Source organism: Urocampus carinirostris, chromosome 6, assembly GCF_059441175.1.
Source record: "Urocampus carinirostris isolate Australia breed hairy pipefish chromosome 6, RoL_Ucar_1.0, whole genome shotgun sequence".
Lineage (NCBI taxonomy): Eukaryota > Metazoa > Chordata > Actinopteri > Syngnathiformes > Syngnathidae > Urocampus > Urocampus carinirostris.
The window spans coordinates 42,692,578-42,716,003 of NC_142354.1; the positions used below are offsets into that span (position 1 = coordinate 42,692,578).

The window sequence follows — 23,426 nt, forward strand, 5'->3', positions numbered from 1 at the left end:
TAAAAATAATGTAAATCGTTTTAATCCGTTCCAACACCCTGAATGTTTACCTTGAATGTTTAACGTCAACATGAAGCTAACCCAGGCTAATCGTTATTATTCGCGTTATCGTAATCTTCCGTACGAAAGATTACTCTAACATGAACGTGTAAAAATAAATCATTTTTGCCGTTCCATGTATTGCGTTACTCCCTAAGCCTGCACAAAATTGAGTCATTTTATTCATATTTAGTTTCTTTTGTCTTTTATGAGCATATTTGGTATCAGAGTAATCCAAAAGTAATTGAAAGTAATCAGGTTAAAGTAACCCTACCCAACCCTGGTAGTAATACCTGGTATCAGTATTACTTTCCCATCTCTGACTTAAAAATAATACTTGGGACTCTTCATCAGGGTTGGGTAGGGTTACTTTAACTGGATTGCTTTCAATTACTTTTTGATTACTCCAATACCAAATATGCTAATAAAAGACAAAATAAACTAAATATGATTAAAATAACTAAACTTTCTGCAGGCTTGGGGAGTAACAGAACACATCGAAGGGCAAAAATGATGTTGGCAAGCTGTTTGGATTCATTTTCATTTTGTTTCTGTCGCATTTTATGTTCGTTTTGCCGGAGATCAAATAGATCAAAGCCAGGAGGGAAAGCTTACCACATGTTGTGAGTCATCATTTTATTCATATTTAGTTTCTTTTGTCTTTTACTAGCATATTTTGTACTGGAGTAATCCAAAAGTCATTGAAAGTAATCCAGTTAAAGTAACCCTACCCAACCCTGCACACACATATGTATATATGCAAAATTTAAAGGAGTATTTATACGGCTTTGAACATATTTAGTTCTCATTAGTGAGTTTGCAGGTCCTAAAAACAGTTTAGTGTTTTTTCTGTTACAATAACCCATATCGAATGTTTGTTTGATGCCAGAATCAATACTTTTTAAAGAGTCTTTGGCAGTAGATGTCACAAAATGTCATTATTCAGTGCACAGCCACATTTAACTTGATTTTAATCCAGTTTCTTAAATATTATATTAGCAGTAGATTTTACATTGCATATCTTTACATCTATTGCTCATATTGCAAAAGCACATTCATTGAACTTTGTATGGTGCAACAGAGGTGTTAATCCTTCATAAATAACAGAAAAGAGATTAAGTAAAATGTATCTATCACAGGGTGGTGTTCCCTCTAATTTTCCACAGGTCTGAGCATTCGCACAAAAACAGTAAGCAACGCTTGAAACAACAGTGAGCAACGGCAATCCCAAGTGTGGCAACTAAGTCATTATCAAACATGTCCAAAACTTGACATCACGTTACATTTTGCTGCGTTTCCGGCAATGCAAAATGTTTTTTCACTTTTGAATGAATTGACTAATGTATTATTGCAAAGGTTGTACGGCCTACAAAAGGTTTTTTTTTCTTTTTTCTTTTTTTTTTTATTCCTTTTAAAAAAATCTTATTCTGTTTATTTTTTCCTAGCTGTTACTTTTTTTCTTTTTGTTCTCTATTTACTTTTTTCCTTTGTTCCTTTCATTTCTTTTTTAATGGCTTTTTTCTGAATTTTTCCTTCTTTTTTCTCTTCCTTTTGTTTCTTTTTTTCTCAGCTTTTCACTACTTTTTCATTTTGGTATTTTTTTCTTTTTTGTTCTATTCCCCCTTCCTTTAAGTCATTTTGTGCATAATTTACATAACATTTGGTCATATATGGATGAAAGAAGCAAAAACAACCCGAAGAGCCCTTTAGGACCCGAAAGAGCCGGTTCCTTTTAGTGAGCCGAGCCGAAGAAGCCGGTTCTTGAAAAACTCTACTGACTTTACTCAACTTCGTTCTACTTTGACATTGACTTCCAAATACCGCATTCAGAACACAGCGTCAGGGGAACCCTTGAATTTTTACCTTCATGCACCGTAACTTTGACTTAATTCGCTTCTTAACTAGCAATTTCGAGCCCTGATTTTTGTGAGCCGGCTAGATTTTCTTGTGCGCGGAAAAGCTCTGGGTAGTGCGCAGTTGCGCACACACGCAGCTTAGAGGGAACATTGGTGGTGGGCCGCATGCAACACATCAACAGCAAAAGAAAAGTGAGGAACGTTATTTTTGTAGAACAGCTCACAAAAAGATAAACAATGGTGATGATTTAGTAAATATAATCTTTTGTTTGGAATAAAAGAGCGCCTGCTGTATTGTTTTTGATCCAGGATTACCAGCAAACCTTTTAAATAGAAAGGTATTCTCAGAAGGAGCTGTTGAACATGACACATTCCACTATTCACCGCTTTGATCAAACACTCAAGTGACAGCACCATTCCGTTGTGACTTTCCCTGTGGTGAGTGGTTTCCTGGCAGAGCCAGTGTTGCTTGGATTGAACACTGACTTATAATTAGAGTTAACACAAAGTATTTGAGAGTAACAGTCAACAAAACAATTTCAAGTCAAGTCAAGTCATTTTTATTTGTATAGCCCTTAATCACAAAGAGTCTCAAAGGGCTTCACAGACTATTTTTTCAGACTATTATTACACTATCCCCTGATCTGGAACCAACATGAGGGCAAGGAAAAACTCAAAATCATCGGGACTTCTCTCCCCTCCATTCAGGACATTGGCCAGAAGCGCTGCCTATCCCGAGCCAAGAACATCATTAGGGACCCCTCTTACCCCCATCATGGACTGTTCACTCTGCTAGCCTCTGGGAAGAGGTACTGTAGTGTGTGGTGCAGGACCACCAGGTTCTGCAACAGCTTTGTCCCTCGGGCCATTAGACTGTTAAATGGTCAATCACACTACACAGATGCTAATTTGTACATCTATTTGTTTTGTTTTTTGCAATACTAGCAGTTCTCTTATACCTAGCCACTCCTTTGCACATATGTTCTCCTCTGCACTACCGTACTCCAGTGTTATTGTTATTGTATAGAGACTTGTTTACCTGACAGCCCATTTTGCACATCTGGTTAGCTGCTCCTCTTGCACTCTTTGCACTACTGTACAATACTGTACATAGCTATAATTATTTAGTATATTATTAGTACTTCAATACTCCAACTCAATACAACATTTTATTTATATCTGTACATTCAAGGAAACTGTGGGTCAGATGTATCGACATTTCGTTCTGTATACACCTGTACAAGAATGACAGGAAAGTATATCTGAATCTGAATCTGAATCTAAAAAACCTCAACATGAGGAAAATGAAGAAACCTTGAGAAGGGACAATGTTGGAAATCGAGATGTATTTACATATTCTATTTGGAGTGATCGTTGTGTGAACCCTGTGCTTGGTACCCTATTGAAGAGTTACACAGCAAATGTGATCAAATGGGATGGAAAATCAGGCAATACGTGATACCCGGATTAAAAAAATCAAATTTCCAATATTCGGGTTATGTAAAGCTATATGAACGCACAGAAATCTGAATAAGCTATTATCCGGTCTACTAAATTCAAATAAAGTGAGTTGAGTTACTCTTTTTATACAGCATACCGAATTTTTGAAAATGCCAACACATTCAGTTTATTGGATGCCTTATACCAGGGTCTGGAAACCCAAAATGATGAGACCAATAATAATACTAATAACAATATTAACATGTTTTGAGCCTCAAAAAATTCAAGTTTTTTTATAAACCTTATAAGAAAGACAACACGTACTGTAAAAATGTACTGTATATAATAGTATTCATTAGAAAACATTAATAATGGTTGTGTCATATAATTTTCCATTTTCAAGCAATTTTGTGAAAGCGCCAGGGAGCGACTAGGGATTGCCAAAGAACCACATGGAGCACCAAGCCTTATATGCATGCTTGAGTTCTTTAGGATTTTTTTTCTCTTCTTCGTTGGTGCCACAAAGACTCCTTGGTCTTTGTAATAGTACACAAAGGAATTTTACATGCCATGTTTTGCTTGCTTACTAAAAAAGACAGACATGAACTGGTTCCTTTAACTAAGGCAACAATGCTACTGTTTTATCCATACCGAATAGATGATATGCCCAAATCCTTGATGTGAACAATAAACCACTAGGGATGTAAATGACATAGGAAAAGGCATTTGGTATTAATTCATCAACACACAATTACTAATAACACCACATTGCAGAACAATGTTTCTGCTGAATAATTTCCCATAATGTTCGATTAGAATGTCTTACCAGGTGGCACCGTAAGTAAAAAAAAGTGTGACAATGAGATAAAATCTAATGCCTTTCCCTTTGCCATAGATGAGCCTTGAGGCCCATTGTTTAGGATTGGGCGACCTTGATGCTAGGTCCTTAGCTTGGCCTTGTTGTTTTTGGACTGTGGCTTTGATGCTATGTCAGTCCTTAGCTTGGCCTTTGCCATGATCTTTGATTTTTGCAATCCGGAGATGGAATAAGAGCTTGCTCTGTCCACTCCACGCATCGGCCCGGTATTGCAGTACCTCCGGGAACGGTGCATTCGCAATGATCGCAGCAAGGCTTTAGGGCTAGGACCTTAGCTTGGCCTTTTGGCTGAGAGTAAGTGTCCCGGCTCCTAGGCTTTGTAGCGTATTATGAACTGACCGATAACGGATAATGGATAATGAATAACGAAGATAGAACAATAACCCTTAAAAACCCCCTCCGGGTTCTATTCCCATTGCATCCATTGCAGAGCATATGAGTAGATTGCTAGATTGGAACAGTCTGCGGCCCAGCACCGGTAGACCACCGATTTATTCGGCTTGTAATGTCTTGTTGCTTACCTGAACAATGTCGAGCACCATCCCGGCCGCCACAGTCCCAAACCCGGCCAGCAGGAAGGGGAAAACCACCTGCAGTCCAATTGAGAAAGAAGTTTCCTTTAGTGGCGGAGGCGGTTCCGGACTCTGGCCGTTGCTGGTGTCGTCGCTCTCGTTTTGACTGGCGTTCTCCAAGAGCGCATCCTCCTCGCGCTGACCCTTGGCATTGGCCCGACAGTCCATCACTGCCACGATCTCCAGCCTCTCATCGTTCTCCAAGGTTTCCTCAACCGTCTCCTTAAAGGAGGTCACCTCTTTCAGCTCAAACTCACTCCCAGTTTCTGTGTTCCGTTCCTCACGTCCCTCAGTGAGGATCACTGGGTGGACGGTGGAGTTTGAGTTGAGGAAGGCCGGCGGAAGGGCCCCCCCCTCCTTCTTCATCTCAACGGCCCCGGAGGACATGTTGATGTCGGGCATTTTGTCTTGTTCTTTCGACCAAAGTACCATGCGGAAGCCTTTGGGAGACGATAGCCAGAGCAAGAAAGAGTCGACTTGGTCTGCCTAACTGTCTTGAGGACGTCGTTGGACCACCTGACCTGGTTTTGATCCCGATCGGTCAAAGTAATTTATCCCATTAAAAAGGTGGACAAGGTTGGACGATTATTACAAACCCAAAGGGAAATTATTCTGTAGGATAGTAATGCATCGGTTTGCCTGCACAGCCTGTGTTCCTGTCTGTGTTTTGGGAGCAGGACCAGTATGTTCTCCATTCAATGCAAACAGCTCTGTGTGGCCTGGAAAGAAGAAGAAAAAGATTTCTCGGTCAAAGACTCACCACGGTTCAACCCCCTTTGGTCCTTCTTTCTATTCTTCTTCCCATCTAATGTGAAAAGTCAAATGCCTGTGGTAGTCAGATTGCAGCGCATGCTAGTCCCCTGATCACGGTACACTAGTCAGTAGAATGTCTCACCTTACACCACGTGGCTGCTGTAAAGGTCTTTTCACTGACGATATTTAAAGGCCTCCAGCACAAGGGTTGAATTACCATCCGCTGAAAGGTACTTCCAGGACTCAGGACACCAAACTGAAGTAAAGAAATTCTTTGATTAGGTGCATTGTCAATCAAATTTTAAGTAGTACAAGTCCAATGCTATTATGCAGTATTAGTTTTCAGTCAAGAACAGGGTCCACAGAGGCCATTCGTTTTTCAGCGGCCTGCAGCGTATACACAGAAAAAATAGATAGATAGATAGATAGATACTTTATTCATCCCCGCAGGGAAATTCACATTTCCAGCAGCATCCCTTCGCTGAGAACAATACAATAATAAAGCAAAAGGAATACAATATACAAAAACCCAATGTGGCGTGCTAATACCCACTGTAGCGTGTTGTATAGTGTATTTAAATAGTGCTACATAAAATACACAGTGCAATAAAAGTACGGTAATATGCAATGTAGGGGGTGTGGTTTAATGTGGGCCTTTACTCCGCCGGGTGGAGTTAAAGAGCCTCATGGCATGAGGAAGAAAAGATCTCTTCAGTCTGTCCGTAGTACAAGACAGTGACAGCAGTCTGTCGCTGAAGCTGCTCTTCTGTCTGGATACATAATACATGACATGGTCACATAAAAGGAAGTTTGAAGGTTGCGAGTTTTCAAAGAAAAATTAATTTTTGTTTTGTGGGTAAATTGTTTATCATCTTGATAATCAGGGTTGGGTAGGGTTACTTTAACTGGATTACTTTCAGTTACTTTTGGATGACTCCAATACCAAATATGCTAATAAAACCAGCTCAGTAGCCTAGATGGTAGTGTGCCCGCTTTGAGACTGGGAGGTCGCTGGTTCGCGCCTCGGCCGAGTCATACCTAATTGGTATAATGGCGGCGCCCTCTGTTGGCTGCGGCTGCATCGGCTCGCTACAACGGGTCAGGTGTATCGACATTTCGTTCTGTGTACATTGTTACAAAGAATGACAATACAAAGGAAATTATTATTATTATTATTAAAAGACAAAAGAAACTAAATATGAATAAAATGATGACTCACAACACGTGGTAAGCTTTCTCTCCTGGCTTTGATCTCCGGCAAAACGAACATAAAATGCGACAAACAAAATGAAAAAAAATCCAAACAGCAATTTGTAAGTAATTGTATTCATATTTAGTTTCTGTTGTCTTTTATTAGCATATTTGGTATTGGAGTAATCCAAAAGTAATTGAAAGTAATCCAGTTAAAGTAACCCTACCCAACCCTGTTGATAATTATAAAATGTTTTTTTAATAGCTTCTTTCATCATCTCCTCTGAGTCATAGTCAAATAAAACATTTTTAAGGTCAATCATTTGAAATGCTTTTCTTTCTACAACCATTTTTATAATCACATAGAACATTGTTTCACAGCCCATTTATGTTGTTTTTTTAATGGAATGTAAGAATTCCCAACTCGAGGCCACTGGATCATAAAAAGAAACAATTTAAATAGGTTTTACTAAAGATGCCCGAAGGATAGCAATTCCCAAGATTCTCAAGCGTCCCTTTAAATGTTTTGTGCTAGCAAAGATAAACTTCCGCAAGCAACAGGACTGAATGTTAGCGGCAGTTAGGAGTCAGCAGGGCCTTAGTGGGCCCCTTTTTCAACCCGGGAGTTTTCTACCCAAAGCCGGCCCACTTTAGCCATAGAGGAGGAATTTGAATGAATGGAAGAGCAGCCAGCTCTTAAGATGCAATTTGATTGGAAAGAAATCCAGGTATATGTTGATTGGTTAGCAGAAAACACAATATGTTAATTCTCGACCTATGAGTATTTAAAAAAAAATGCAACTCAAACTCAAAAACCTGAGCAAATCTTCTCTGTTCCTTTATCTTCTTGGGTTTTTTACCTCACTATGAATGTGTGAACCTGGAGTGCCATGCCCAATTTCGTTGTCACAATATGTTAACCCATTTTGTAACAATGACAATAAAGGTACCGTATTTTGCGCACTATAAGGCGCACCTAAAAGCCTTTATTTTTTTCAAAAGCTGACCATGCGCCCTATAATACAGTGCGGCTTATTTATGGATCAACATTAATTCGCAAAGTCTTGCAACTAACTTGCAGCCGCCGACTAGATTTTCCCCCGAACGCCAAGTAGTCCGCGGTGTATGCTGGGATTTATTTACCGGCGTTTCATTGGCTAACCAATGTGTCAATCATCATTTGAATGGATCGCTATTGGCTAAAGTTATTTGGAGGTCAAGGGGAGGATCCTTTTTATCATTTACAGGCTGGCATTGGCTTAAACGGCAAAACAAAGCCTGCAATTGGCCAAAAAAGATGAATGCGTATAGCACGTGGCTGACGGCATACAGAAAGCATTTTTTAACTATTTTGTATTTGTAAATATTTTATTCTCCTGGATTTACTAAACTCACGGATATAAGAGGACCACGGCTGCACATTATTATGAACACAACGACTTCGGTGAGCTACTCCGGCTATATATATTATCCCTGTATCTTGTTTCAGACTGAACTCGATGTTTCTGTGATAAGCGGTGCAGATAATGGATGGAATGGAGTGTCTATTTTTAAATTCAACTCAATTCCAAGTGTTTATTGTCATATGCACAGTAAAGTTGCGAGCGAAAAAGAAAATAGAAACTAAGGAATGGTTGGCATTTCTTGAATCCCAAGACTTTAACCTCCCGAATGATGGAACGATGCATTTGAGTGACATCGTACGGACACCGCATCCGCACGTGTTCTCGACACGTATTTGCGTCTTTGCAAGCTTTGGGAATGTTAAGGGGGTAATAAGTTGGACTGAACTATCTGACTGTTTTGTCCACGTTCCCATTGTAGCGCCTTATAATCCGGTGCGTCTTATGTATGTCAAAAATAGGACCAAAAACTTTTTTTTCAGGGCGCGCCCTATAACCCGGTGCGCCTTATAGTGCGGAAAATACGGTATATTCTATTCTATTCTATTCTATGAGTTGAATAAAGAAACGTTTTAAAGGGGCCACACATACAGAGTAATGTTTTTATCAGATTTTTTTTGTGGAAAACAAGATTTGCCCCCGCCTCACTCAAACCCGAGCTCTGTGAGCCCCAAAGTAAATTGAGTTTGAGACCCCTTGGCCGATAGACATGATAATTCTCTTTTCGGTGTACATCAGCATGAAGGCCGCCAAAGGTTTCTGTAACAGTGAGCTTCTCAGCTTAGTTTTCACACATTTTAAAGCAGAGAAGCTCCGCTCACATGCAACCTGAGTACAGGAAAGGGTCAACAGGAACTTATACGCCAGCCCAATGACATAATCGGCATCTGTGAGGAGCTTATTCTGTGAGAGGACCTGTTTTTTTCTTCTTTTGTTTTATTTTTCCCCCAAGCTTTCTTTCTTCTTTTTTTCAAAAATGTTCCCTCTTTTTCTTATTTTCTCATTTCCATTGAATTATTTTGATGATTCAAGAATTTTACTTCTTTTTTCTTCCCGTATTCTTTTTTGTCTCTTTTTGCCTTCATTTATTTTTTTCTTCTGTTGCTTCTTTTTTCATTTTCTCTTTTAGCTTTATCTGTCCCCGAAAAGTAATTTTGTGCATAATGTTACATAATATTGTTTAATATATGGATAAAAGCCACGAAAACAATCCGAATCTCAAAAAAGAGACAGAATTACCAATACTACAAGCTTATTTGAGTGAGAAGAGCTACTTAACGTCTAAATTATGCAAATATGTAACACAAAACACAGGTACACACAGATGACAAGTAGAAGATGAGTGAAATATTTGATAACAGTCCTTCTTCTAACACTTTTTTTCATCCTTTTCCTGGCCTTTTTTGCTCCACCTAGCATCTTTCTGCCCCCCATCGTAACCGACTCATATCATTTGCACTGTTCTGTGTTCATTTTAACGCAACAGAAAAGAGTGGTGCAATTCCCCCACATGGTAAAATTCACCTCCTCTGTTGCGCTGAATGTGGCCAAATAGCTGACTAGAGAATGAATGCAAGCGGTGCAGATAATGGATCGATGGATGGATTTAAGTCTAGGGGTCTCTAACCAAAATATACTGAGGCTGCGAGTAAAATAGTGTTACTTATTGGTTTGAGCCCATCCCAGCCATCTCCAGGCAGTGGGCAGGGGACACCCTGAACTGGTTGCCGGACAATCGCAGGGCACACAGGGACAGACAACTCATTCGCTCATTCACACCTAGGGACAATTTGGACCGGCCAATTCACCTGAAATGCATGTTTTTGGAATGTGGGAGGAAACCGGAGTGCCCGGAGGAAACCAAGCACGGGGAGAACATACAAACTCCGCACAGGAAGTCTGGAGCTGGATTTGAACCCACGACAGGTTCCCATGACATGAACTGTGCCGCACAAGCGTTGTCCCTTTTTCAAGCACGTATTTGATCATTCATGTTAAAATACTCCAAATGCGTAAGTGTTTTCTTCTGCGTGACATTTAAAAAAATAATCTTAATAATATGAATATATGAAAACAAAAACATTTGCAAATACAGAAAAATGCCCCTTGTTATGCTAGGGGCTTAATGTTCGGTGTCAGGTTGGGAAGAGCGAAGGGGAATGAATGTTTGGTGAGGTAAGTGTGCTCTTAACGAGTCACCTCCCACGAAGGGGATATGGCTTTAGATCAATTTTACGAATACACCATGCCTGAAAGAAAAAAAATTAAACGTCTTGGTCAGTACCTAGAAATGGAGGAAGACAAAAGACAAAATTGATATGGAGTGTCTCAGCTGTGTTCGTTTACGAGCTCCCAAGATTGCACAAGCTAAGAAATAATAAGGCTTTACCACTTGCACAGGTTGGTGTACATTTTTTTCTTTCTCTTGTTTTATTAAGTGAGTATTTTCAAGCAGTTTCAGGGGGGTCGGCTTCAATGTGAGTATATATGGTAAAAAAGTTATTTTCAGAGTAGCACGCTACTTGTTGGTGTCAGTTTTCAGGGGGGTAACGCAATTATTTTTTAAATGAAGTAACTAGTAACTGCTGCGACTGGCTGGCAACCAGTTCAGGGTGTCCCCTGCACACTGCCTGAAGATAGCTGGGATGGGGCCCAGGACCCTACATAGGATAAGCGGTGCAGATGATAGAGATAGATAGATAGATAGATAGATAGATAGATAGATAGATCTACATGTCTAGATCGATAGATAGATAGCGATACATGTCTAGATAGATAGATAGATAGATAGATAGATAGAGATACATGTCTAGATAGATAGATAGATAGATAGAGATACATGTCTAGATAGATAGAGATACATGTCTAGATAGATAGAGATACATGTCTAGATGGATAGATAGATAGATAGATAGATAGATAGATAGATAGATAGATAGATAGATACATGTCTAGATGGATAGATAGATACATGTCTAGATGGATAGATAGATAGATAGATAGATAGATAGATAGATAGATAGATAGATAGATAGATAGATAGATAGATAGATAGATAGATAGATAGATAGATATCTATCTATCTATCTATCTATCTATGTCTAGATAGATATATGTCTAGATAGAGGGATAGAGGGATAGAGAGATAGATATATAGAACTAGTAACTGTAACTAATGCCTTTTTTCAGATGCACCGAACACTGCTGTGAAAACACAAGGGAAACAGATGAAAGAAAAACAACTTTTCTTTGGAAGAAAATTGAAGACACTGTTTTGAAAGGTCAAGATTACGAGACCATCTCTAAGCCGCTGGAGTGTCCTATCTCTACGGTTGCATCTCTTATGCAGAAATTTAAGGAGCATGGGACCGGAGCCAAGCTCCCAGGACACGGCTGCAGGGGGGAGATTGATGACGGCTAATATGAATGGAAAGAAAACAGCAGAAGAACCTCCTAAGATATTTAAGGTCAAGGAGGTCCAAGGGCATCCGTGTCAGATTGCACCATCCAGAGTTGACTTTGTTGAAATTGGTCAAAGGGGATGCCACCGTTGCGGGAGAAAATCATTTCACCAGCGACAAAGTTTGTGGGGGAAGACAAAAATCAGGCTTTGGGCGTACAGTGGGATCTCGCGACTTCGCGGGTTCAGAGCTTCGCGGGCCTAAAAAATAATAATAATAAAATAAAATATATATTTTTTAAAAAAACATTTTTTTTAAGCATTTTTGAAGGGGCGTCGCCACTTCGTGGTTCCACGTTCGCGGGTTCAGAGCTTCGCAGGTCTAAAAAAAATAATAATAAAATAAAACAGCCTAACAACAGTAGCTGAGAGACGAGCACTGAAAAAGCTGAGGTCAATCATGGACAATCCATCGCATCCACTACACAGCATTATCTCCAGACAGAAGAGCAGTTTCAGCGACAGACTGCTGTCACTGTCTTGTACTACGGACAGACTGAAGAGATCTTTTCTTCCTCATGCCATGAGGCTCTTTAACTCCACCCGGCAGAGTAAAGGCCCACATTAAACCACACCACCTACATTGGATATTACCGAATCTTACTGCAATATGTATTCTGTGTAGCACTATTTAGTTACTCTATATAACACGCTACAGTGGGCATTTGCACGTCACACTCGGTATTTGTATATTGTATTCTTTTGGCTTTATTATTGTACTGTTCTCAGCTCAGGGATGCTGCTGGAAATGTGAATTTCCCTCCGGGGATGAATAAAGTATCTATCTATCTATCTATCTATCATTCTATCTATCTATCTATCTATCTATCTAAAATAATTTAAAAAAAACAATAAATATATCCATCTATTTTTTTGGGGGGCATTTAAGAAGGGGCGTCGCTACTTCGTGGTTCCACGTTCGCGGGTTCAGAGCTTTGCAGGTCTAAAAAATAATAATAATAGAATAAAATAATTTTTTTAAAATTTAAAAAAAATTTAAGCATTTTGAAGGGGCGTCGCTACTTCGTAGTTCCACGTTCGCGGGTTCAGAGCTTCGCAGGTCTAAAAAAAATAATAATAAAATAAAACAGCCTAACAACAGTAGCTGAGAGACGAGCACTGAAAAAGCTGAGGTCAATCATGGACAATCCATCGCATCCACTACACAGCATTATCTCCAGACAGAAGAGCAGTTTCAGCGACAGACTGCTGTCACTGTCTTGTACTACGGACAGACTGAAGAGATCTTTTCTTCCTCATGCCATGAGGCTCTTTAACTCCACCCGGCAGAGTAAAGGCCCACATTAAACCACACCACCTACATTGGATATTACCGAATCTTACTGCAATATGTATTCTGTGTAGCACTATTTAGTTACTCTATATAACACGCTACAGTGGGCATTTGCACGTCACACTCGGTATTTGTATATTGTATTCTTTTGGCTTTATTATTGTACTGTTCTCAGCTCAGGGATGCTGCTGGAAATGTGAATTTCCCTCCGGGGATGAATAAAGTATCTATCTATCTATCTATCTATCATTCTATCTATCTATCTATCTATCTATCTAAAATAATTTAAAAAAAACAATAAATATATCCATCTATTTTTTTGGGGGGCATTTAAGAAGGGGCGTCGCTACTTCGTGGTTCCACGTTCGCGGGTTCAGAGCTTTGCAGGTCTAAAAAATAATAATAATAGAATAAAATAATTTTTTTAAAATTTAAAAAAAATTTAAGCATTTTGAAGGGGCGTCGCTACTTTGTAGTTCCACGTTCGCGGGTTCAGAGCTTCGCAGGTCTAAAAAAATAATAATAATAGAATAAAATAATTAAAATAAAAAAATATATATATATATATTAGGGGGGGAAAAGCGGTGTGCCATCGACACTGTGTATAGTGCCGATGGGGCGCTGCTGACCTCGACCCGGGACGTTGTGAATCGGTGGGCGGAGTACTTCGAAGACCTCCTCAATCCCACCGGCACGTCTTCCTCTGGGGAAGCAGAGCCTGAGGACTCTGGGTTGGGCTCTCGTATCACTGGGGTTGAAGTCACCGAGGTTGTCAAAAAACTCCTCGGTGGCAGGGCCCCGGGGGTCGATGAGATCCGCCCGGACTTCATTAAGGCTCTGGATGTTGTGGGCGTGTCATGGTTGACGCGCCTCTGCAACATCGCGTGGACATCGGGGACAGTGCCTCTGGACTGGCAGACTGGGGTGGTGGTTCCCGTCTTTAAGAAGGGGGACCGGAGAGTGTGTTCCAACTACAGGGGAATCACACTTCTCAGCCTCCCTGGTAAGGTCTATTCAGGGGTACTGGAGAGGAGGGTCCGCCAGGAAGTCGAATCTCAGATTCAGGAGGAACAGTGTGGTTTTCGTCCTGGCCGTGGAACACTGGACCAGCTCTATACACTCTTCAGGGTCTTTGAGGGTGCATGGGAGTTTGCCTGTCCGGTCTACATGTGTTTTGTGGACTTGGAGAAGGCATTCGACCGTGTTCCTCGGGAGGCCCTGTGGGGGGTGCTTCGGCAGTATGGGGTACCGCACAGTCTTATCCGGGCTGTGCGGTCCCTGTATGCCCGGTGCCAGAGTCTGGTCCGCATTGCTGGCACTAAGTCGGATTCGTTCCCGGTGAGGGTTGGGCTCCGCAGGGCTGCCCTTTGTCACCGATTCTGTTCATAACTTTTATGGACAGAATTTCTAGGCGCAGGCTTGGCGGGGATGGAGTCCGGTTTGGGGGCCTCAGCATTGCGTCACTGCTTTTTGCAGATAACGTGGTGCTGTTGGCTTCCTCAAGCCGTGATCTTCAGCTCTCGCTGGAGCGATTCGCAGCCGAGTGTGAAGCGGCCGGGATGGGGATCAGCACCTCCAAGTCCGAGGCCATGGTTCTCAGTCGGAAAAGGGTGGTATGCTCCCTCCGGGTCGGGGAGGAGGTCTTGCCCCAAGTGGAGGAGTTCAAGTATCTTGGGGTCTTGTTCACGAGTGAGGGTAGAATGGAACGGGAGATCGACAGACGGGTCGGTGCAGCCTCTGCCGTCATTCGGACCCTGTACCGGTCTGTCGTGGTGAAGAGGGAGCTGAGCCGAAAGGCAAAGCTCTCGATCTACCGGTCGATCTACGTTCCTACCCTCACCTATGGTCATGAACTTTGGGTCATGACCGAAAGAACTCGATCCCGGATACAAGTGGCCGAAATGAGTTTCCTCCGCAGGGTGGCTGGGTTCTCCCTTAGAGATAAGGTGAGAAGCTCAGTCATCCGGGAGGGACTCGGTGTAGAGCCACTGCTCCTCCGCGTTGAGAGGAGCCAGTTGAGGTGGCTCGGGCATCTAATAAGGATGCCTCCTGGACGCCTCCCTCGGAGGTGTTCCGGGCATGTCCCACCGGCAGGAGGCCCCGGGGGCGGCCCAGGACACGTATATATATATATATATATATATATATTTATTATTATTTTTTTTTTTTCTTAAGCATTTTTGAAAGGGTGTCGCTACTTCGTGGTTCCACGTTCGCGGGTTCAGAGCTTCGCAGGTCTAAAAAATAATAATAATTAAATAAAATAATTAAAATAAAAAAATAAAAATATTTTAAGCATTTTTGAACGGGCATCGCTACTTCATGGTTCCACGTTTGCGGGTTCAGAGCTTCGCGGGTCTAAAAAATAAAAATAATAGAATAAAATAATTTAAAAAAAAAAAGAGATTTTTTTTTTAAAGCATTTTTGAAGGAACGTCGCTATTTCGTGGTTCCACGTTCGCGGGTTCAGAGCTTCGCAGGTCTAAAAAATAATAATAATAGAATAAAAATTTTTTTTTTTAAAAAAGCATTTTTAAAGGGGCGTCGCTACTTCGCAGATTTTCACTTTTTGCGGGTGGTTTTGGTCCCCATTAACCGGGTCTAAAAAATGATAATGATAAAATAAAATAAAAAATTATTACTATTATTATTATTTTTTGAAGGAGCGCCGCTACATCGCGGATTTTCACTTTTCACGGGTGGTTTTGGTCCCCATTAACCGGGTCTAAAAAACAATAACAATAAAATAAAATAAAAAATAAAATAAAAAAATATTATTTTTATTATTATTTTTGAAGGGGCGCCGCTACATGGCAGATTTTCACTTTTCGCAGGTGGTTTTGGTCCCCATTAACCGGGTCTAAAAAAATAATAATAATAAAATAAAATAAAAAATAAAATAAAAAATAAAATAAAAAATAAAATAAAAAATAAAATAAAAAATAAAATAAAAAAATAAAATAAAAAATAAAATAAAAAATAAAATAAAAAATAAAATAAAAAATAAAATAAAAAATAATAATTTTTATTATTATTTTTGAAGGGGCGCCGCTACATTGCAGATTTTCACTTTTCGCAGGTGGTTTTGGTCCCCATTAACCGGGTCTAAAAAATGATAATAATAAAATAAAATAAAAAATAAAATAAAAAATAAAATAAAAAATAAAATAAAAAATAAAATAAAAAATGAAATAAAAAATAAAATAAAAAATAAAATAAAAAATAAAATAAAAAATAATATTTTTTTTATTTTTTTTTGAAGAGGCGCCGCTACATCGCAGATTTTCACTTTTCGCGGGTGGTTTTGCTCCCCATTAACCGCGATAACCGAGGTCCCACTGTACACCCGCGGTACTCAGATGCAGAAAAATTAAGCAAAGTAGGAAATGAAAACAGCCCTTTTGCAGAAACTGGTACAATGACACCTATGAACTGAGCTATTTCTTTTTGGGGAGTTGTATCAGCTCTTATTTAAATCCCACTTCACATTTGGAACGAGCTGAAAGAAAGCAGCCCATAACCCAGGGGTGAGGAATGTATGGCTCGCGAGCCAAGTGTGGCTCTTTTTATGAGTACATCTGGTTCGGCGATAAAATTCTCTTTTTTAACACCTTGAGGAAAGGAGCGTGAGAGAGCTATTAAAGCTATTAAATAGCTATTAAAAAGCTATTAGCTATTATTATTCGGGTAGGTATTAGGGCAGTAGCTCAGGAGGTAGAGCGCTCGTCTTGGGATCAAGGGATCCCAGTTCGAATCCCGGCTCCTCCGTGTTACATGTCGAAGTGTCCTTGGGTAAGACACTGAACCCCTAATACCCCCAATAAGCAGGTTAGCGCCTTACGGGCCGCTATTGGGAAATGTGGAGCACATTGTAAAGCGCTTTGGGAAGTCATTGACTTTAAAAGCGCTATAGAAATGCAGATCATTTCATTTTATTTCATTTTAAAGATATTGATCTACTATTGACTAAAGTAATGAGGCAGAATGCAAATCTGTAGTTTTAATACCGCTGTACAGACGGGGGAGGGAGAAGTGGTATGTTCCTATGGACCAGTCCAAATCCCTCTCACGACGCTTGCAGGGAGCAGAACAGTTGTTATTCAGGGCTTCGCACACGCGTATAAGTTATTATGACGTCACACATACGTCTTTTCCTTACATACAACGAAAATACCTGAAGTATTTGTGTTAAAATCTTTCTCTACTTTTTTCCCAAACTTTCATCCCTGCGGCTTATTCAGTGATGCGGCCAATTTATGTCATTTTTCTAACGGCCACCAGCGGCGCTCGAGTGTTGCTACCATTGACTGCCCTGTCAAAGCTGTATTATTATTATTAAAGCTTTGAAAACTCTCTCGGTGTACCGTCTTTCTTTGTAAATATGTGTAACCCGTGTACAATATCTATTTGCAACTGTATATTTTTGTAATGTATTTATTTGTATTTATTTTAGACACTTATTCTGATATGTTTTGCACGTGTGAACGAAAAATGAGGGGCGGAACAAACACGGGGTGCCGAGTTTAAGTGGGACCGCTAAAGGTGAGGGACAGACAAAGAAAGAAGAGGGGGGTAAAAAGTTGGTTAAAGAAAAAGGAGTTGTGTGAGTAAATGTGTTCATCTGATATATTTTTCCCACCCTTACCTTTGGAAATATACACTTTTTTCCTTGGATTACTTTCAACGGGACCCAGACTCTGCAGGTCTGCATCAAAAAATAAGTACCGGTATCATTTTCCGTTCATTTTGCCGGCTGAGATTTTTTAACTGTGTACTTTGATGAAGGACATTTAGTTTCAATCGCGGGACTTGAAGTCGGGTTTGGGTTAATTTTGTGTTGATGTTACATGTTTAAATGTGGGCGCATGCAGCTTATATACAGGTGCGGCTTGTGTGTGTACAAAATCGGGTTTCCTCTTAAAATGTGGTGGGTGCGGCTTATAATCAGGTGCACTCTATAGTCTGGAATTTACGGTACTGCAATTAAAATCAAGATGGAGTGAAAATACAAGACCCTAAAAAGTATTTATAATCTAAAATGGAATCCCTCACTTAATACGGGAAACAACAACTTTTACTTTTGTAGTATAGTTTAAAAAACAGTTTAGAGTTACCTAAAATTGTTGTACTCTAGACCAGATATCTCCAACCGTTTAAGCTGAGAGCTACTTTTTGTTACGTATTAGCGCAAAGGGCAACCATTTTGATAGGCATTTGTATTATAACAACGTATGTTATTACTATGTTGTTACCATGTTATTACCATACTTATGTGAAAGTAGGGTCAAATAGACTCAGTCAAAAATTAAAACAATCATTTTACTAGAAAATCAAAATGAACCAGCACTGGTGAGCTATTTTCAGAACAGGTCCTTAGGCACCACGTTGGAGACCCCTGAAGCAGACTGTTTATCAAATGCAGAATTGTAAAGATTTGTACTGTTTTAATTGTTGATGTGCTGTGTTTATGTTGTGTTATATGTCAATGGATTGGATTGTAAACTAGCTGTATGCAGTGTTCCCTCTAAGCTGCGCGTGTGCGCAATTGCACACTGATTGCACATTCTCAGCGCACAAGAAAATCTAGCCAGCGCACAAAAATCAGGGCTCAAAATGACTAATTAAGAAGCGACTTAAGTCAAAGTTACAGTGCGTGAAGGTAAAAATACACGGGTTCACCTGACGTTGTGTCCTAAATGCGGTATTTTGAAGTCGAGTCGAAGTAGAACGAAGTTGAGTAAAGTTAGTAGAGTTTTTCGAGAACCGGCTTCTTCGGCTCGGCTCACTAAAAGGAACCGGGTCCTAAACGGCTCTTCAGGTTGTTTTTGCTTCTTTAATCCCAACATGACCAAATATTATGTAGAATTATGCAGAAAATGACTTAAAGGAAGGGGGGAATAGAACAAAAAAGAAAAAAAGCACCAAAATGAAAAAGTAGTGAAAAGCTGAGAAAAAAAGAAACAAAAGGAAGAGAAATAAAGAAGGAAAAATTTAGAAAAAAGCCAGAAAAAAAGAAAAGAAAGAAATGTAGGAAAAAATAAATAGAGAACAAAAAGAAAAAAGTAACAGCTCGGAAAAAATAAACACAATGATATTTTTTTTAAAGAAATTTAAAAAAAAAAGTAGAAAAAAACACCGAAAAAAGAAGTAAAAGTTTGTGTTGCATTCAAAAGAGAAAAATAATTTTGCATTGCCGGAAACTCAGCAAAATGTAACTTGATTTTTAAAGTTTTGGACATGTTTGATAATGATTTAGTTGCCACACTTGGGATTATGGTTGCTCACTGTTGTTTCAAGTGTTGCTCACCGACTGTGTGAACGCTCAGACCCGTAAGGAAAATTACAGGGAACATTGGCTGTATGCTAACTTTGGCACATTTACGCAGGTTGCACCAATGCCCGTAAACGTGCATTGCCCCTTTCAAATAAACAATACCATGAAATCAAAACAAAAGGTCAACAAATGATTTATTTTGCAGGTATTGTTCTTTGAAATATTTGTGGCGATATATTTATCAAGAGAGATGTTCGAATTGCATCGTTTCTCAACCACTACATTCGACCGTGGTTAAAATCTTGACGGGCGACATTCTTACGGTAAGACGAACATCAACCGGCAGAAGCGGCAAATCCGGAGTAGCAAGATTTTCCCTTCCTTGGCTTCAAAAACATCGCTTGAAGTTCTCATTTCCGACATTAGTTTTGGCTAATGGTCAACTCTTTTAACACGCCAAGGTTTTTTAATCATCTCAAAAAACAAATGAAGATATTGTCGTAAGCTAATTTTTTATTTCGATAGCCAAATCTTCAGTAACACTTTGAGAACACGTTGTTTTCAAAAGGTGGAGCTGATAAGTTTTCAGTGATCTTTTGTTTATCGCTGGGGTTAAAACCTGTGAAGTCCAACCCTTTATTTTTTTTTATTACAATTATTTCACAATATATATATATATATATATATATATATATATATATATATATATATAAATAATAATAATAAATAAATAAATAATTAGCTAATTCAAGCTTTAGGTACTTGGGTTGTGATGTGGCTGCAGTTGGTGGAATGGAGTGTGAGGTATTGCACAGAGTCAATCAAGGAAGCACTAACGAGAGTGATGAACGACAAGAGTATGAGTATGGATGTTAAGAGGGGACTGTATGAGAGTCTGCTTGTGCTGACTGTGTTGTATGGTGCAGAGACTTGGAGCCTGAACGCAGATTTAAGAAGGAAATTGAATGTTTTTGAGATGAAGTGTTTGAGGACTATGTTAGGGGTGACAAGATTGGATAGATTGAGAAATGAAATTGTGAGAGACAGAACTGGAGTAGTAGTGGAACTGAGCAAGCGTATGGCAAAGAAAATTCCCCGTTCGGTTTTCCACACATGGAGAGGATGGATGAGGGGCGAATGTTGAAGTGGATCTACAGAGCAGAAGTCAATGGAAGGAGACCAAGAGGAAGGCCGCCATTGACGTGGATGGATGGTGTTATGAGTGCACGGCAGGAAAGAGGTCTAAATTTAATGGAAGCTAGAGCTCTTGTTAGTGATAGAAAGGAGTGGTGTTGTGAAAGGATAGTGGGATTGTGGATGCGTTCTTAAGGATGGGCTGGGCACCCGTATGATGCAGCAGGGGTAAACCAGTGAAAGCTGTCGGGCCCTGCTGTTGAACAAAAGAGTGTGTTGTGTCACCCTGACCCGAGTGACATGGCCGCTTCCTGGTGTCCCGTTTCATCTGGAGGGACGAAAGCATGACCAACTTGGGTGGCGAGGTGCCTAACTTGTTTGGGCGTTTGGGCAATTGGGTTGGCCATGGTCCAAAAGAATTTGTGTGCTTTTTATGCTATTTATTTCCCTTTTATTTCCTTTGTTATTGTATGTGTGTGTCTTGCTGTCGGTCACCCCTCTTGAGGGATATGACCAAGGTAGATAGATGGATAGATTTTACAATATAATAACCCTATGACCAAAAAGCAAACCCCTTTTACAGGCCCAAGCACTTGTTTAACAAATACAAGTAATGTATTAATGTTAGTTTTTTTTTTTTTTTTACAATTAACTCCTCTACTGTTAAATGATAATAAGTAGGGAGACTTTTTACTAATTCAGAATGCAGATGTAGTAGAGTTTTGAATGTTTTTTTGAATTCTCACAAAATCTGTTTTTGTTGTATTACTGTCAGGGTTGGGTAGAGTTACTTTAACTGGATTACTTTTCATTACTTTTGGATGACGCCAATACCAAATATGCTAATAAAAGACAAAAGAAACTAAATATGAATAAAATGATGACTCACAACACGTGGTAAGCTTTCTCTCCTGGCTTTGATCTCTTTGATCTCCGGCATAACTAACATCAAATGCGACAGAAACAAAATGAAAATAAATCCAAGCAGCTTGCCAACATCATTTTTGCCGTTCCATGTGTTCCATTACTCCCCAAGCCTGCACAAAATATAGTCATTTTATTCATATTTAGTTTCTTTTGTCTTTTTTTAGCATATTTGGTATTGGAGTAATCCAAAAGTAATCCAGTTAAAGTAACCCTACCCAACCCTGATTACTGTTAATATTCCGGTACCTCATTCAATTGTTAAGTCATGCCCAATATCAGTTGGATAAAAAAATGCATATTTTGCTAGATATAGGAGCTGCTTTCACAAATTATTTTTGTAATTAAAGATATATAAGTTGTGCTAAATTATGTATATTAAAAAAAGCACTAAATTAAAAGTAAAGTAATGCAGCTTGAAACGATGATGCAACATGTTTCGATGCAAACACGCCACGAGGTGCGGCCTGTTGAGTGATGTCCCGTTTTTGTATATTTAATGTTTTAGATGATTGCAGTCGTGAACAAATGCCCCTGACTTTTGTATTATTTTGTTTGCTGAATGCAGGTACGTGGGAAAGTTATGTTCATTGTTATTATTAAAGTTTCACTATTAATGTGCTCGCATGTTGTCTGCTTGCCGTAGCTTGAGTGAATTTGTAAGCGCTGAAGATAATTGCAGTCGTGAACAGATGCCCCTGACTTTTGTATTGTTTTGTTTACTAAATGCAGGCAATAAACCAAGTGGCTGTGAACTCTTGTGTCGCGCGTGATTGAGGGTTGTTACACAGAACACAATTCACGATAATAATAGTAGTAGCGAAACCAAAAAAACAAGAGTATGGCAAGCGATTACTGTATTCTGATTTTAATATTGGACAAAGGTACCAGTTCGTTATTTTGACTATTTTGCACTGTTTGCATCACTGTCGCTATCTGCAAATCATATTGCTGTTCTTTGATTCCACAACCTTATGGTTGGATCTGCATTTTGTAACCTAGCGGATTTAAGAAAAACAAAAGGTTTAGGGGAGGGTTTTTAAACCAGGTTTGGAATTTCTTAGAGGTTTGGGCTCTCCCTGTTCTCCTTGCAAGTTTGAAATCGAATGAGCATTGTTCCCTCTAAGCTGCGCACGTGCGCAATTGCGCACTACCCAGAGCTTTTCCTCGCACAAGAAAATCTAGCCAGCTCACAAAAATCAAGGCTCAAAATTGCTAATTAAGAAGCGAATTAAGTCAAAGTTACAGTGCATGAAGGTCAAAATACAAGGGTTCCCCTGACGTTGTGTTCTAAATGCGGTATTTGGAAGTCAAGGTAGAAGTAGAACGAAGTTGAGTAAAGTCAGTCGAGTTTTTCAAGAACCGGCTTCTACGGCTCGGCTCACTAAAAGGAACCGGCTCTTTCAGGTCCTAAGCGACTCTTCACGTTGTTTTTGCTTCTTTCATCCCTATATGACCAAATATTATGTAAAATTACGCACAAAATGACTTAAAGGAAGGGGGAATAGAACAAAAAAGAAAAAAATACCAAAATGAAAAAGTAGAGAAAAACTGAGGAAAAAAAAAAAGAAACAAAAGGAAGAGAAAAAAGAAGGAAAAATTCTGAAAAAAAAGCCAGAAAAAAAGAAAAGAAAGAAACAAAGGAAAAAAAAGTCAATAGAGAACAAAAAGAAAAAAGTAACAGCTAGGAGAAAATAAACCCAATGAGATTTTTTTTTAAGGAATTAAAAAAAATAGAAAAAAACAGGGAACATTGCCAATGAGATCTTCCCTACTTACTTTAAGTGTTTAGTAAACTAAACTTAAAACTGACCAATAATTGAACTGCACACACTTCTAGCTTAAACATTAGCATTAGAATCCATATAAACCTTGCACTACCATTAAACCCGCTTTTGGCAGAGGCCCTAAATTATCTGCAAATGCCCTGCAGGCCGCTAGTTTGAGACCCTTTGTTTCACATAACAAGGCGGAATCAAAAGCTCGATGCGAATCTGTGAAGTAGCGAAATCTTGAAAAATAAGCGGAGTCATAGCAGGGATGCTGTATACTGGTTTTAATATTAGACACCTGCAAAGAAGCTTGCATAGGATGCATGGATTGCCATTTTGACTACTATTCTTACTGTTGTTTGTTATTTTGACTATTATGCACTGTTAACATCAGCATACATGCTAACCAGGGTTAGCGACACAAGAGTTCACAGTTA

General features: G+C 39.4%; 1 protein-coding gene and 1 pseudogene across 2 annotated transcripts in view; one reads left to right on the forward strand and one right to left on the reverse strand.

Annotated features, from left to right (window-relative positions):
• The window catches only part of slc41a1 (solute carrier family 41 member 1), a 90,831-nt gene that overhangs the window by 61,868 nt on the left and 5,537 nt on the right, over positions 1-23,426 (reverse strand). For both annotated transcript variants that reach the window (XM_088339046.1, XM_088339047.1), the window contains exons 2-3: positions 5,680-5,793; positions 4,734-5,503 (exon numbers count right to left, since the gene is read on the reverse strand). In XM_088339046.1, the coding sequence (XP_088195172.1) occupies positions 4,734-5,216 (483 nt within the window). In that variant the 5' untranslated portion in view covers positions 5,217-5,503; positions 5,680-5,793. The remainder of the gene's footprint in view (positions 1-4,733; positions 5,504-5,679; positions 5,794-23,426) is intronic.
• Positions 4,333-4,452, forward strand: LOC148364848 (U2 spliceosomal RNA; annotated as a pseudogene).